The sequence below is a fragment of the Physeter macrocephalus genome, unplaced genomic scaffold, assembly GCF_002837175.3.
Source record: "Physeter macrocephalus isolate SW-GA unplaced genomic scaffold, ASM283717v5 random_64, whole genome shotgun sequence".
Lineage (NCBI taxonomy): Eukaryota > Metazoa > Chordata > Mammalia > Artiodactyla > Physeteridae > Physeter > Physeter macrocephalus.
In genome coordinates, this window is record NW_021145350.1 from 15,339 (window position 1) to 31,079 (window position 15,741).

Sequence of the window (15,741 nt, forward strand, 5' to 3'; positions counted from 1 at the left end):
TCTGCCCTGATGTTATGACAAAACCTGGAGAGAAGTTAGTAAGCCTTAAGGTGGTCCTCCCAAAGGGCAGGGCCTGCAGATTCTGGGATGGAGATCTAAGGGAGAGACAGCTTCCCTCCATGGAGACCTCTGAGTAACAAGGTGCTACCTGTTAGGGAAGACAGTGGGGATTGGGGATGTGAGACCTAATTTAGCACCTCTGCAGGATTCGGTAGGGAGGGTGCATGTCTGTCCTTTTCTATACTTAATAGAAATGATAGAGAAGTAAAGATTTCAATTTTTTAATAAATTAAAAATAACTTTTTGCGTAATGTTACATAACACACAGAGGGAGAGAAAGGGTATGAAGCTGAAGGTTTGTAGGGAACCAGGATTCCACGGAGGATGCTGGTTCTCTGGCTGAGGAGGTGAAGACTCCGCCACCCAGTGTGGTACCTGGCAGTTTCAGATGGGGTCTGAGATATGCCCTTCCTCAGGCTGTGTCAGCTGTCTTCAGTCTCCAGAACAGAGAAGGTCTCACCCAGAGGCCTTTTGGTAGCCACCAGAACCAGGTTTCTCGGAGAGAGTTCGGGGCTGAAGATAGGCAGGAGCTCAGCATGGAAGCCTATGAGAAAGGCAGGACTACTCAGAAGGGGAGAAATGAAACAAACTCTTAGCCACTTCCTGCTTAGCCTGTAGGCATAGCCCCTTTTCCCCATGGGGGAGGCTCCAGGGGGTCTAAGGAGACCCAGCTCTCTCCAGGAACATGAGAGCCCGAGACACTGACTCAGGAGGAGGCAGTCTGCAGCACATCGTAGGTTCTCAGTGCCTGGGATGCTGGCTTAAAATGCACCTCAGGGAGGTACCACCACAGGCAGATTCAGTAGGAATTTGCATTAACAAGTTCCTCTCCCCCCATCTGACTGTGAAGCAGCTGGTCTGAGAATCACCACAGCAAGGAACCCAGTCCTGGCAGGTGCAGGGGCCGGGACCTGAAGGAGAGCCCTAGAACTCCAGCCCCTCTGGCCCTGGGTGCCTGCTTTGGCAACCCTCACCCTGCTCCTGAAGGTAGAGCAGCCGGTCCAGTAGAATCAGTGTCTCCACCAGTGGGGCCAGCAGCAGGGCCAGGCTGAAGAAGGCCACCACACGGTTCTCCTGGGCCTGGTGGGCCCGAAGGGCAGCCAGATTCAGTGGCAGGTGGGGGTCAAGCCCCACCCGCTGTAGCCCCCGCTGCACGTATCTGTGGGGTCAGCCACAGACAGCACTCAGTTTGGTTTTAGAACCCTCCTCCCCCATTCAAACTGTCCAGTCCTAATTCAATTCCAGCTGTAATAGATTTGCCACCCTAAGGTGCATTTTTAAATGTTTTTCTGGCTGTGAGCTGTCTGTCCAATAGCAAATCAATCCAAAAATTTATTTTCAGCCAAATCTGTCCAATTATTTAGCCATACTTTTAGCATTTCAAAAACTTGATAAGAGTGACAACTGCCTTTTAAAGAAAGTTTGAAGCTGCCTCAGAACTCAAAATCACTCCCCTCCCCCCAGCACATTTAGATTTTCTTCAGGACATGCTAAACAGTTGAGGGTGGGAGGGGAATCATACCTCCAGTAGGTGATGCCCCCCTCCTCACACACCCCCAACTCCCCAGCCTCACTCTTCAATCTTGAGCTCGTGGACCCTGGGGATCCCCTGCACGCCTGGCCGACGGAGCTCGGGCCGGGCACGCCGGATGACCGTCTCCAGTGCTGCCCGGTAGCAGTGGGTTCGGAGGCCAGGGCCTGCTTTCTGCAGCCGCTCAGCGTATTCCTCCAGGGCGTGGCAGGCCCCCTCCCGTAGCCTGTAGGGCAGTTCACGGCCGGGCAGCCCAGCCACCCACTGACTCAGTGGGTAGCCACCGGGGTCACTCAGCTTCATGTAACAGCAGCCCACTGAGGCCAGGGCTGCCACCTCAGGGCGGCAGGAGAAGTGCCTCAGCAAGGCAACACTCAGATCCCCACAGGCATGGAGGCCTGTCAGCAGCAAGCGGGCCTCACTCTGAGGTGAGTTCTCCAGTGGAAGCAGAAGCTCCTCACACAGGGCCGTGGAGTCTACCCACCTAACCACATGGTGGGGGCGGTGGCGAGGGCCAATGTGGACCACCTGTGGAGGCAGGGCAGAACAGAGGCAGATGGGAAGCCGGCTTCCCGTCCCTGTGCCACCTCAAGCCACGGGAATGGATCTGTTCTCCTTCCCAAGGAGGAAGGTGGGGGAGAAACTGGGGCAGAGGAGAGAGTGGGACTTTAAATCAGGAGATGGGATAGATTCTGGGTCTGTCATTAGTAACTGCAGGTCTTTTCGTCTCTGAGCTTCCTCATTTGATTGGCCACTTTTTACAGGTGGCTGTGAGAAGAACGTATCGGTGTGGAAAGCACTTTTTAACTAGAAGGTGCCTTTAAGATTATGAGGAGGCTTCGGTGAAGAAGGGACCTTGGGAAAGGGGTAGCAGAAATAGGGACAGGCCATCTCAAGCTGAGAAACTTAAAAGAGGGAATTAGCCTTGGTGCCCAATTCCAGCCAAGCAGACCCTGCTCTCACGGTCCTGGCTGCAGGAAGGGCTGGTCTACCTGTGGGTTCCTCTTCTCCTCTTTCTGCAGCGCCTGCAGGAGCTCCTGGTCTAGGCGCTGGGCTCTCTCCACCAGTCTCTGATCCCCTTCAATGCTCTTCACCATCAGCCCCAGCCCCAGGGACATGAAGCGGGAGAGATGGCCCTGGAGTCCCGAGAGGGAAGGTGGAGACAGCCCCATTCAGTGTCCTCTCCACTGTCCCCCTCCCTATCTGTGGTTTGGACGCCTGGGTCCTAGGCCCCCAGAAGGCTTAAATTCTGCCCAGCTTACTTCTATCACTCCTTAGCACCTGCCTCCCTGGGCCTGGGGCCTGATAACCTGTCTTCCAGCTGTTCTATCCCCACGACAAAAAACCAGAACATTAGGGGTCTGGCTCACCTGGCCTGAGCCTACATCCACAACTTGGGTGCAGCCTGTGAGGTCACTCAGCTTCTTCACCAACTGAAAGAGGAGGGAACAAAGGTCTCCTGCCATTGGTGTTGGCTCCCAGGGCAAACACCCATGATGAGGGTGGAGGAGCTGAAGATGGCAGAGGAAGACGGGTAGAGGAAAGAGACAAGAGACATGGAAACCAAAACGGGGTGTGCGACCCCAGGCTCAGGCTACTGTCTTTGCTCCTCTCAGGCTAGTGATTCAGTCTTCTCCACAGAACAAGAGCCCTGCTGTGAAGCCACGAGCAGATTGTGAAGGTTATCAGAACAAGACTAAGCCAGTGATTCAAATATAGCCACCAAACAACCCAGCAAAAGGATGAAGATATGATTATAGTGTATCTGCCAAGGAAGGGACCTAGGGCCTCTGGTCCTTCAGGTGGTATAAGGTGCCCACACCTTTGTAACCCATAGGCTTAAGCAGTCCCCAGGCTCCCAGATACCACCTATACCCCAGCCATCTCCTCACCTCTCCCAGCCTCCGAATCTCATGCTGCTTCTTGGGCCTGACATGTTTCCGGAATGGAGCTGTCAGTCGGGAACTCTGGCTGGGGTTCTCCAGGAACTCTGAGGGGGTCTGAAACCCAGGCGTCCGGGTAAAAGCCAGGGCATAGGCTGTGGACTTCAGGGCCAGCAGGGTGAGTGGCCACACCGACCTGTACCTGAGATAGCCCACCCAGGCCGCCAGTGAATAGTCCCATTGCATCCTGCGTGTGCCAGTTTACAACCCAGGAAGCCCTTGTGAGACTCTGAGCAATGGCTCCCTGCAGGGCTCAGCACCAAGTCCCCCAACACAGGTCCCCTCTTGCCCATACCTGGCCACTTCCCCTTCCCCAGGCATCCCCAGCAGCAGTGTGGCCAGCTGTGGCGGGTTCAGTCCATCCAGGGCTTCCTGCCATGAGCAAGGGAGTGTGCCCCATAGGTTGTCTGTAAAAAATTCCTGTAGGGGAAAGGGAGAAGCAATCAACAGGCTACTACTCTTCCCATTCTTCCCCGCCCCACTCAACACATGGCCACTGGCTGCAACTAGCAGGCACCTCTACTCATTGGCTGTCATCTCTTCTCTGAAGCCTGCTCTAGCCTCCCCCTCCTTCCTCTGAGCCCAAATTGCATTCTAGACACACCTCTCCTTTTAGCAGTGTCCCCACTTATTTATGTGTCTGTTTCCTCCACTCAACTAAAGGGCAGGGATGGTGGCTTCACATCTGCATCCTCAACACCACAGTGACTGACACCCAGTATTAGTGTTACCATCTAGTAACCTACCATTAGATGTGCCAGACATTATATATGTCAAAATGTTGGGGTTTTTTTGTTTTTTTTGGCCGAGCTGCGTGGTTTGTGGGATCTTAGTTCCCCAACCAGGGATTGAACCCAGGCCCTCGGCAGTGAAAGCGCCGAGTCCTAACCACTGGACCTCCAGGGAATTCCCTGCCAGAATGTATTTTTGTTCATTCATTTATTCAACACAAATTCTGGAGCTTTGGTTAGGCACCAAGTTCTATCCTAGGCTCAGGGGATACAAACAATGAGGCAGACAGACAAGATCCTTGTTCTTACAGAGCTTACATTTTAAAAAATTATTTCAGATAACATCAAATGCCACATAGACAATAAAACACTAATGAAACAGTAACAATGGAGAGTTTGAAAGAGTACTATTTTAGATAGAGTAATATTAGAGGGAATACTTGTCTGGGAAGGTGACACTTGAGCTGAGACTTGAATGATGAACAGGGAACAGCACATGTAAAAAAATTCAGGCAGTGGTTGCCAGAGGCAGGGGGTGGGGGTGGGTAAAATGGGTGAGAAGGGTCAAAAGGTACAAACTTCCAGTTACAAAATAAATGTCATGGAGAAGTAAAATACACCATAGTGGCTATAGTAAATAATACTGCATTGTATACTTGAAAGTATTGTATACTTGAAAGTTGCTGAGAGTAGATCTTAAAAGTTCTCATCACAAGAAAAAAATGTAGCTATGTACGGTGATGGATATTAACTAGACTTACTGTAATCATTTCACAATATATACAAATACGAATCACTATATTATACACCTGAAACTAAAATGTCAATTCTATCTCAATTTTTAAAAATTCAGGTAATAGCAAACACAGAATACTATAATATGCCAGGCACTGTCTGAAACATTTTACGTATATTAATGCATTTAATCCTCACAATTACCCTATGAGATAGTACTATTTTTATCCCCCATTTTACAGATAAGGAAACCAAAGTACAGCAATTAAGTATTCTAAGTCAAAAAGCTAGTAAATGGCACAGCTGGGATTTGAAACCAATTTGACTCTAGAGTTCTTGCTCTTAACCACCCTTCTCAATTGCCTTTCTGTGGAGGAAAAACATTCCAGGCAGATCAGTGAGTGCAAAGGCCCAGTGTAGTACAATGAATGTGGGAGAGAATGAAATGTGATAGGGTTTAAAAGGGAGCAGGGGACAGATCATGTAGGGCTTTATAGGTAATGGTAAAGAATTACGATTTCATCAAAGTACCTAAGAAGCAAGGAAGTGTCCTGGTGAGATTTACATTTTTAAAAGATTAATCTGGCTGTTTTGTGAAGAACTGGGTATGGAGGAGAGGAAGCAAACACAGAGATCAGTTAGGAAGTAGTCCGAGAGAGATGATGTTGGCTTGTCCTAGGGTGGTAGCAATGGCAATGGAGACAAATGGGTGAATTTGGTATCTATTCTGGAAGTTGAACCAATAGGACTTGTTGAAGGGCTGGATCGTAGATCAAAGAAAAGAGCTGAATCGAGGATGGCTTCTGGGTTTGGGAGCTGAACAATTCAGTGGATGTTGGTGCCATTTATACATCATCTCATTTATTCTTCACAATGATCCTTCAAAAAGGGATCCCTTTTACCGCTCAGGAACTGGGGCTAGGAGGAATGTTTTTTTTTAATGCCTAAGGTTAACACAGTAGGGGAGGCAGGCTTCTCGTCCAAGTCTGTCAGCTCCAAAGTTGGAATTGTCCATTACACTGCAAAGCCAGGAATTTATTCAAAGCTTGAATGAATGAACATGTGTGTTCTCGAAACACCTCACATGTTCCTGGGAGAGTTTAACGTAGCTGCAGCAGCATGGCTCAAATGTCCATGCGTTTTATTACTTTGGACTTGAGAAGGTTAGAAAAACAACCTAGATGCTAAAACTATTAATATTTAGGTCATCTGAAAGAAAAAGAAGGAGGAGGGGGGCTGCCCCAGCTTTAACGCTTTCTTGTACAGACAAAAGACTGAAGAAACATATTAGAAAAGAGATCAGAAGCTAACTCTCTACATTCTTCCTCTGTCGTGGCTAGGGGGCCACCCACATAACCAGGAGCACCCCACCCACAACCCTGTGGCCTCACAATGATGTAGGCGTCCAGGATGGAACGGTAGAGCGTCACGACCCGGGTGAGGTTCACAGCTAGCTGCCTCCTCGCTTCGTGAGAGAGGCCCCGGGCGGAGACCCCCGGCATTCCGGGGCCCAGCCGGTGGCGCGGGGAGGGAGAATTCAGTGAGGAGGGAATCTGGGTCAGGACACGCGGGTCCGGGACCCGGGCTAGGCTCAGCTCTGCAGGACCGGAAGAAAGCGCTCAGAATCCGGTCCCAGACGCTGCCTTTCCGGGATTCGAGGTTGGGGATGAAGACTTGAGGCGCCCTCCGGACGTCACAGGCCGCGACGTCCCACAGCCCGAAGCTGTCAGCATTGGACGCAAACCGGGAGGGGGTGCCAGCGCAGTGACGCCACAGAGGCGTGCCGCAGCGCCCACCTCACGGAGTGGGGCGGGCCAAACTCCAGGTCCCGCCTCCAGATCCCGTCCCTTCCCGTACACTTCCCTCTTCTACCGGAAGTGAGGCCCCGGGCCTCCGGCACGCTGCAGTGCCGGTTTTTCGCGGCTTCCCCACACCTTCGACTTGTACCTCCACTGGGCTAGAGGGGCCGGGGAGCGCATCCAGGCCCCACCCACGCCGCCCCCTCCGCCGTCGCCGCTTCTCACACACTAGGAATCCCTGGCCTTGCTCCCGGAGGCAGGGGCGCTGCGGGTACGCGGGCCCGACCTCCGGCGCGTTCCAATCCGCGAGCCTACCGGCTCGGGCCTCGCCGACGCGCGCCAATTTCCGCATCCGGCTCCTGGCACTTCCGGTCTTAGCGGGGCCCATCTGGGAGGTAGGTGTGTGAGCGTGGGAAGCTGGCTCCGTGGCGTGGACGGCCAGAGTGTGCTGTCCCCAGCCTCGGTTTTCCCCTCCGCTAATATGTGTTGTCAAAGGTCCTTTCTTGGGAGAAGGACTTGAGTGAGATGCATGTGGAAATTTCCCCCACGTGGAGACGAGGGAAATGGGTGCCTGAATTTGTATCTGTCCTTGGGACCCGCGCTAGGCATGCTTGGGTAATTCAGAGGTCAACTATGCCAAACCTGTGACTGCCTTCGAGCATACTTAGACGTTTCTTCCCTGGGCAAGTGATAGAGCTCACCTATTCTGGCGTTCCAGATCACAAGAGTTTCAGCTGGTTGGCCCTGCAACCCCCTCAGTTTACAAATGAGACTGAGATCTAGAGAGGGGAAATGGCCTTCCTAATACCACACTGCTGGAGAATTGTGGGGCTTCCCTGGAACCCAGGCTTCTTGGTTCAGAAGGAAGTCCTTCCATCATTTCACATTTCACATTATCTGAGAGGTTACTCTGATGTCTTTCCTCTCTCTTCTAAGTCTTACGGAGATGGGTCTTATCTTACTGGTTCCCAAGCCTATGGACTCCGTTATCAGGATCACTTTCTTCCCCAGGGTAAACTACAAACCTCCAGATGTTGGCCTATGGGATTCAGCAGAGGATGAGTTGTCCATCCTCTCATTGGTAAGCTGTTTTTCCCAACTGTTCTCCCACCATCCACTGTCATCATGTCTACCTTACTCCTCAATCTGGATTTTGGCGAACCTCCCCCCAGAAAGGCATTAGAAGGGAATGCCAAGCACCAAAAATTTGTCAAGAAGCGGCGGCTCTTGGAGCGGAAAGGCCTTCTGAATAAGAAGCAGCAGCCCCCTAGCAAGGTCCCTAAGTTGCACTCAGAACCTTCAAAGAAAGGGGACACTCCCAAGGTGGATGGCACTTGGAAGGCCCCTCCCCTTCCAAAAAAGAAGACTGCTGCTTCCAGCAGTGGGTCAGAGCAGTCCCTGGACAAGAAAGCTGCAGTGCCTTGGCTGACCCCTGCTCCTTCACAGAAAGCTGGTTCTGTTGTGGCTAAAGTAGATTTGCTGGGGGAGTTCCAGAGTGCCCTACCAAAGATGAAGAGCCTCCCAATTCGCCTCCAGAAGAAGGGCTCCCAGAAGAACCCACCTCAGAAGACTGCCCCACAGATCTCCACCCAAGCTCATTCAGAGAATAAATACCCTGGAGCATCCCAGAAGATGCCAACGAAGATGGTGGCAATTGACTGTGAGATGGTGGGCACAGGACCCAAGGGGCATGTCAGTTCCTTGGCTCGATGTAGCATTGTCAGCTACAGTGGAGATGTGCTTTATGATGAGTACATCCTTCCCCCCTGCCACATTGTGGACTACCGGACCAGATGGAGCGGTATCCGGAAGCAGCACATGGTGAATGCTACACCCTTCAAGATTGCTCGGAGCCAGGTGAGAGGCATGGGAGATGGTGGTAGCAGCAGGGTGGGTGGTGAGAGGTCCAGATCATTTTTCTGCAAAGAATATCACCCTAGGAAGGCGCCGAAGGATTGTGGAGGGAGGGATGGAGTGGGTGGATTAGCAGATGAAGAAGGCTTTCTGTTGGGATAAGGAGTGGTGAGAGTCTGGAAAGTTACAATTAGCTGGTGTAACGAACTTTATTAGTTAAGATCTTTTAGGTCCCAAGTGGAATCCTCATCTGGAGAACCGGGAATCTGCTAGAGAAATAACAGCCAGTGATGGACAGAGCAACAGGCATGAGTGCCAGGGGGAGAGGGCTCAATTTGAGAATGCCTTGTAGAGGTGGGGTCTAGGGTTGAGAATAGAGAGGTGGAGAGGGCTTCCCAAGCAAGAAGTAGCCTGTGGCAATGTGGAAAGTTGGTGGTAGGAGAAGGCAGAATATTGACAGAAGGAGCTGGGGCATATTTGTATAACTGGAACAGGTAGCCTGCAGTGGAGGGAATAAAAGACACAGGGCTGGTATGTTGGGGTTCTCATCTCACTCACTGAGCAAACCTAGCCATTGTAAGTCCTATGCTGAATACTGGAGGCACAACAAATGAACAGGAAAGGAGGGTGAGCTGGTAAATGTGAAGGGGAAGGGAGCCTGCTGGTCTTGGAAGGCCTCCAGAGGGCGCCTTTGGTCCACTTCTTTGTAATTTCAGCTCCACATTCTTTGCCTTCTCTAGACACACACTGTTCCAATAATTCCTCATATGCCAGTGCAGTCAGTTGGAGGAATTTCATCAGAGGTGGAACAGCTGGATTTTAGAAAGAACTTGAAGAGTTGAAGAACATCCTGTGCACCAGGGGCATAGCTGAGCAAAGGCTTGGGAGAGGCAGTAGATGGGGTGGGTCTGAAACAGCAAATCCACTTAGCTTTAAGGCAGGCTATATGTTGAAATTAATGCGAAGTAAAGGTGTTAATGGTCAGTAAACTGCAGGTGAAGTTAGGAGCAACTAAATACCAAGTTGATTGGACTATATCTGGCTTTTATCATAAAAACCAGTGCCCAAGCTGGGGTATGAAACTAAGGTGCATTCACATGAGTCTGTTCCCTTCCAAGGGGTCCCATTGGGAGGCCAGGCATTGATTCCAGGCCTGTTGCTCTTGTTCACAGTCTGTTTGGAACCCCATTTTGGTAATGGCCTTCAGAGCTCATGACATATTCTTTAGTTATCCTCATTGGCAGTATGTCCTTATGGTTTAAGAGTCTGAAATGGTGAGAAATTATTTGGTTCCAAGAATAGTGTGAGTAAGGTTCCTGACCAGCTGGTAAATACCCTCTGGTTATGAGCAGGAGGAGCTCTAAAGCGGTGGGACTGATTTTTTGTTAAAGCAGCATAAGCACGGTCACTTGATCACTTCTCTCTGCAGCCTTAGTCTATAAATGAGTCTTAATCTTTTTCTTTTTTGAGGTGGGGGGCTGCGCCTCACAGCTTGCAGGATCTTAGTTCCCTAACCAGGGATCGAACCCTGGCCCCAGGCAGTGAGAGTGCTGAGTCCTAACCACTAGACTGCCAAGGAACTCCCAATTCTTAATCTTTTATGGCTTGTAGGCTCTTTGAGAATCTGATGAAAGCCATGGATCCCGCCCCCCCAAAAAAAGACAAACATATGCATATCTATTTGCATATAATTTGGGGCTTCCATTACCTTCCTGGAGCCCATCTTTAACAACATTTGTCCCAGCCTATGTCTAAGGCCAACATAATGATCATGGTTAAAGAACTTCAAGTATCAAGCCAGGACTGAACTAGGTAGTTACATGAACCACATTGGGGTTGAAATTAATGTGAAAATAAGGAGCCACTGGTGATGTAAATCCAAACAAGGTTACACCATAGAAAATACCTACTTTTACCTTGGGGAGAGGAGATAGATTTCAGGTGAAAGAAAACTTGTGGAAGCGGGCATTTCAAGGATGAGGCAGGTGGGCAATTGGTGAAAAGAACCTAGCGGGACTTAAACAGCCATGTTTGGCTTTTAAGATGCAGGGGCTACATCTTCGAATCCTGTTCCTCACCACCTCTTCTTCCATGCCTGTTTCAGATCTTGAAGATTCTCACAGGGAAGATAGTGGTGGGGCATGCCATCCACAACGACTTCAAAGCCCTTCAGTATTTTCACCCTAAGTCCCTCACCCGAGACACCTCCCATATCCCCCTCCTTAACCGTAAGGCCGACTGCCCAGAGAATGCCACCATGTCTCTGAAGCATCTCACCAAGAAGCTGCTGAGCCGGGACATCCAGGTAGCATCTTCCCAAATGCTGCCCGACCTCTAGCTTGGACACTGAAGGCTCTCCTGCTGCCTCTCTCCAGGCTCTGACCCTCAAATTCTTCTGGTTGTAGAGAGATCTGGGCAGTATGCTCTGACGGGAAGAGCTTTGGGCAAAGGGGTCCATCTCTACATAGGGATAACTCTTCCTGTTCTCTACCTCACAGAGTGTTCCAAAGGATATTTGGAAAAGGAAAAAAGCCTGAAAGTGCGGATAAAACCCTGACTAAGAAAAGTAGAAAGCAGGTAGTTGTGGTGGTCTAAAAGACCACGTAGTGCATGCAAGAGGCTCTTATGTATTTCATATGTTTGGCAGTCAAAGAGGGGATGGCCTGCCTGGCATGAGGCTGTAGACACATGTCATATACAGGTCAGTTAAGGAACTGGGGAAGGTGGAAGACTCAGAAGGCCTGTCTATGATCTGGTTTGTTCTGCCTCTACAGAAGAATGTAGAACAATATGGTATGTACATGTTGCTACAGAAAGGATTGAGGCAGACAGTAGCATAGGAGCTGAACCCCTGAAATTAGATAAGGAGTAGGTCTACCTTTGTAGCCCACTAACTGCAGAAGCAGCAGCATCAGTGGGTTGGAGGGAGCCAGTTGGGAAGGGAAGAAACAGTCTCTTGTAGCTTCATGCTCTTTTCTTCCTCCCTTTTCTTCCTTCCCTCAGGTTGGGAAAAGCGGACATTCCTCTGTGGAAGATGCTCAGGCCACCATGGAGCTGTACAAGTTGGTTGAAGTTGAGTGGGAACAGCACCTGGCCCAGAATCCCCCAAAAGACTAGTGCCAGTGGGGACACTGGTGATGTGGGGAGGCAGAGGCAGCACCACACCCAGGAGAACAGGGCAGTGGACCAGTGGACAGCTCTACCAGCTCTACACCTTTGGAAACTAGAGTTGTTGGGGAGAGTGAGGCTCCACCCCAGACTTAATATCCATTAAAATTTCACCTCAGGTGTTGTTAAGTGTTCCATGGAAGGAGGAAGGCTCCATGTTAGAACCCAGCCCTATAGGCTGTTTACCTCTTAAATGGTGCTAACCATGGGTCCCAGGGTGCTTTGCTTCTGGGAAAGCCTTTTGACTTTCAAGGGGCAGGGCATGCTGGGAAGTGTAGTTTCCCAAACTGCCTTATCACTAGGGTGACCGTATGTCTCATTTTATGCCTTTTGTTCTCAAGTAATTAGCAGCACCGTGTTGAACTTTCCAAAAGTATCCTGTTGGATGATAACTTTATGATCACAGTTCATCTCTCAGACTTTTTTTGGCTCAGAGTCTACATCCAGTCTGTGTTGGGATATCGCCTGTTCTTTCCACCTTGACTTCCAGAGGAGCCATCCCTGGTGAGGTTTAGTTCTTAGGGTTACAAGGCAGTAGAGGTAAGAGAGTGTGACTTGGAAATCAATTTTTCTGATTTAGGAAAGCAGCCTCTTTCCTAAAGTGATAGAGGACTTATTTAATTTAGACCCCACTTGGTAGGTTAAAGAAGAATTCAAAGTGTTTTAATGGTTTTTAGTCTTTTACTTTGCTAAACCAAGCCTCTTAAAACTCAAAATTATTCCCTTGATAAATTTTTATAAAGGAAAAACAATTGTGTGATGTTTTCTTTATAACTTCACGTTAAATAGCTTTGTCACAGGATCCTGTAGAGCTATAATTCTGATAGGGGGTCCAGGATCTGTGTGAATGACACTAACTGGGCCCTGGTTGGCTGGAAGTCATCACGAAGCGCTGACCAAGCCTTTGTGTGTAGCCCATGTGCTCTGCTGCCTTGTCCTCAACCCTACCACAAATCAACGAGCACACCTAAAGTGACACCCCAAGCCATGCGAACACCCTCACACAGAGGGTATGTGACCACGAGAGTGACTCAGAGAGTGGGCACGCGGGAGGGATGGAGCGGGGAGGTAGGGTGCTTGATGACGCCAGCCTGGTTGCTCCTGCCAGCTCTTCCTCGGTGGTATACACCCTCATGTTGGGAAGGTGAATCACAGGTCTGATCTTGTGTCTGGGATCACTGCACTCTGTCTTGAGAGAACGCAGACTCCATGTATACACCAAGGCTGGTGCCCTCTTGAGTGGCTAGTTTGGCTCCAGGGGCCAGAGTCACAGTCATGGCTGCCTATAGAAGGGAATTTCCCACAGCCAAACCGGACCCCAGACGTGGTCTTGCTGTTGTGTCCTGCGCTACAGGATCTGCTTGCACAGGCAGCTGTTGAGCTCTGAGCAAGTTGGTTCCTGTTGAACCCAACATATGTAGTGTCCATGACACTTCACAAAGAGGTGCTAGGCATCCTACACACCTCTAAGTGGGAGTAATCTAGGAAGGCTACACCAAAAAGTGGGGATACAAGTCTTAATTGAAATGAAGGCGAGTCTTAATTACATTGTGATCAGTAAACCAGAAGATATGTGGAAAATTCTCATCTGAGTTCAAGTTTTAGGGTACCTGGCTTTGTAATTTATTCTATTGAAGTATAGTTGATTTACAATGTTGTGTTAATTTCTGATGTACAGCAAAGTGATTCAGCTATACATGTATATATACATTCTTTTTCATATTCTTTTCCATTGTGATTTATCGCAGGATATTAAATATAGTTCCCTGTGCTATACGGTAGGACCTTGTTGTTTATCCATACTATATATAACAGTTTACATCTGCTAATCCAAACTCCCAATCCATCCCTTCCCCACCGCTTCCCCTTGGCAACCACAAGTCTGTTCTCTATTCTGAGTCTGTTTCTGTTTCCTAGATAAGTTCATTTGTGTCATAGTTTAGATTCCACATGTAAGTGATAGCATATGGTATCCGTCTTTCTCTTTCTGGCTTACTTCACTTAGTGTGATAATCTCTAGGTCCATCCATGTGAGTTGCAACTGGCTTTTATGCTCCACTTCATCCCCCACTCAGGTGCCCTCAGTCCAGCATTGGGAAGAGCTCAGTCTCACTTAAGCTCACCAGGAAGAACCTGGAGACCAGAGGACCTTGCAGACATTTTGTTACTCTTTTCTCTTATCACACTTCCTGGTCAGAGCCCAGCTCACCCTGCAAGGTGCCTGGGGATCCCTGTACTTTATTATTATTTTTAAAATAAATTTATTTATTTATTTATTTATTTATTTTTGGCTGCGTTGGGTCTTTGTTGCTGCGAGCGGGGGCTACTCTTCATTGTGGTGCACGGGCTTCTCATTGGGGTGGCTTCTTGTTGCAGTGCACGGGCTCTAGGCACACAGGCTTCAGTAGTTGTGGCCCGTGGGCTCTAGAGCACAGGCTTAGTTGCTCCGTGGCATGTGGGATCTTCCTGGACCAGGGCTCGAACCCATGTCCCCTGCATTTGCAGGTGTATTCTTAACCACTGCACCACCAGGGAAGTCCTGGGGATCCCTGTACTTTAATCCCCTCTTTCTCTGCCCCTCTGTTCCCAGGCTTCATCCAACTGATGACAGGTAAGCCCCATTGCAGATTACTATGGAAATAGCAATCAGCAAGTCCTGTTTTGCCTTGGGTATTAAGGCTCTTCAGAGTGGAGCATACGTATAACAAAACACACGCTCTTCCAATAGTATTCTTTCCATAGCATAATAATGTTTTCTAATGCCGAGACCCCCTTCTGCAGGTGAGAATGATAAAGGGCAAAGAGTGTGAGGAGTGTATCATGCCAAACACATTACTGATCTTAAAATTTCATGTAACAAAGTGATTCTCAGAAGGGTAAGGGGGGATGTATTTTGAAATTTCAGGTGATGGCACTGCCATTCTCTCTACCCTTAAGAACCACTGATTGAGGGAATTCCCTGGCAGTCCCGTTAACCACTGGACTCTGCACTCTCACTGTCGAGGTCGTGGGTTCAATCCCTGGTCGGGGAACTAAGATCCCACAAGTCACACGGCGTGGCCAAAAGAAAAAAAAAAAGAACCACTGATCGAGCCAAGGCTCTAAAGGAATCATTTGATTCCTGGTTTAACAGATGGTTACAGCTGATGATAGGAAAGATGAACAGCACTGTAATTATGATGAACTTACCCCAAGGCACATTAGCACAAGTCCAAGTTTAGAGACAAATTTCCATGTATGCAGTATGCCAAGTGCATTTATGAATATCCTACGTCTACAGTCTACGTATTATTGTTAACAGTGCTCTTTCATTTACCCTGTAATTAAGGGCAAGTCCACCAAACAGCCCATAACAGCATTTTATTGTATAGATACTAGGTTTCAAGTCTGATCTTGCCACTTACTAAATTTGTGACGGTCAGCCAGTTTGTTTCTTGGAGCCCCAGTGGTTCTAGCATTAAAATTCTGGGGTTCTTTTCTAACCTTGAAGTTTAACTGATGGTTGCTGTCATGAATAATAATAATGGCAACCATTTATTGAGTGCTTCTCTGTGTCAGGCACTGTGCTGAGTCCTTTAGGAGCACTGTCCCATTTTCTGTAAGGTAGGTGGTGGTATTCCCATTTAACCGTTGAGGAAACTGAGGCTAACAAAAAAGAAGAAATCTTCCCCAGGCCAAATAGCTGGAGGTTGGTGGTGCTGGCACTCAGACCTGCCAAGTCTGCCTGTCTGAAGCCTCTGCCCTTTTTTTTTTTTTTTTTTTTTTTTCGGTACGCGGGCCTCTCACTGTCGTGGCCTCTCCCGTTGCGGAGCACAGGCTCCGGACGCACAGGCCCAGCGGCCATGGCTCACGGACCCAGCCGCTCCGCGGCATGCGGGATCCTCCCGGACTGGGGCACGAACCCGCGTCCCCTGCATCGG

At 49.3% G+C, this 15,741-nt stretch overlaps 2 protein-coding genes across 6 annotated transcripts; one reads left to right on the forward strand and one right to left on the reverse strand.

The window, feature by feature from the left end:
* Positions 1-265: 265 nt before the first annotated feature.
* METTL25B (methyltransferase like 25B) lies at positions 266-7,189 on the reverse strand. Of its 4 annotated transcripts, none has more exons than XM_028483745.2 (8): positions 6,948-7,189; positions 3,830-3,954; positions 3,484-3,676; positions 2,962-3,024; positions 2,584-2,727; positions 1,635-2,119; positions 1,035-1,219; positions 266-604 (listed from the first exon to the last, which is right to left on the reverse strand). In XM_028483745.2, exons 1-8 carry the CDS (start codon positions 7,185-7,187, stop codon positions 483-485), a joined length of 1,557 nt encoding a protein of 518 aa, XP_028339546.1. In that variant the 5' UTR covers positions 7,188-7,189; the 3' UTR covers positions 266-482. The 4 variants fall into 4 exon arrangements, with proteins under 4 accessions (XP_028339546.1, XP_007110402.2, XP_028339548.1 ...); XM_007110340.3 differs by having other exon boundaries at positions 6,392-7,040; XM_028483747.2 differs by having other exon boundaries at positions 3,484-3,591; positions 6,948-7,034.
* On the forward strand, positions 7,107-12,570 carry ISG20L2 (interferon stimulated exonuclease gene 20 like 2). Of its 2 annotated transcripts, XM_007110344.4 has the most exons (4): positions 7,107-7,194; positions 7,811-8,656; positions 10,758-10,958; positions 11,657-12,570. In XM_007110344.4, exons 2-4 carry the CDS (start codon positions 7,925-7,927, stop codon positions 11,768-11,770), a joined length of 1,047 nt encoding a protein of 348 aa, XP_007110406.2. In that variant the 5' UTR covers positions 7,107-7,194; positions 7,811-7,924; the 3' UTR covers positions 11,771-12,570. The 2 variants fall into 2 exon arrangements, with proteins under 2 accessions (XP_007110406.2, XP_007110405.2); XM_007110343.4 differs by lacking the exon at positions 7,107-7,194 and having other exon boundaries at positions 7,202-8,656.
* The last annotated feature ends 3,171 nt before the right edge of the window (positions 12,571-15,741 follow it).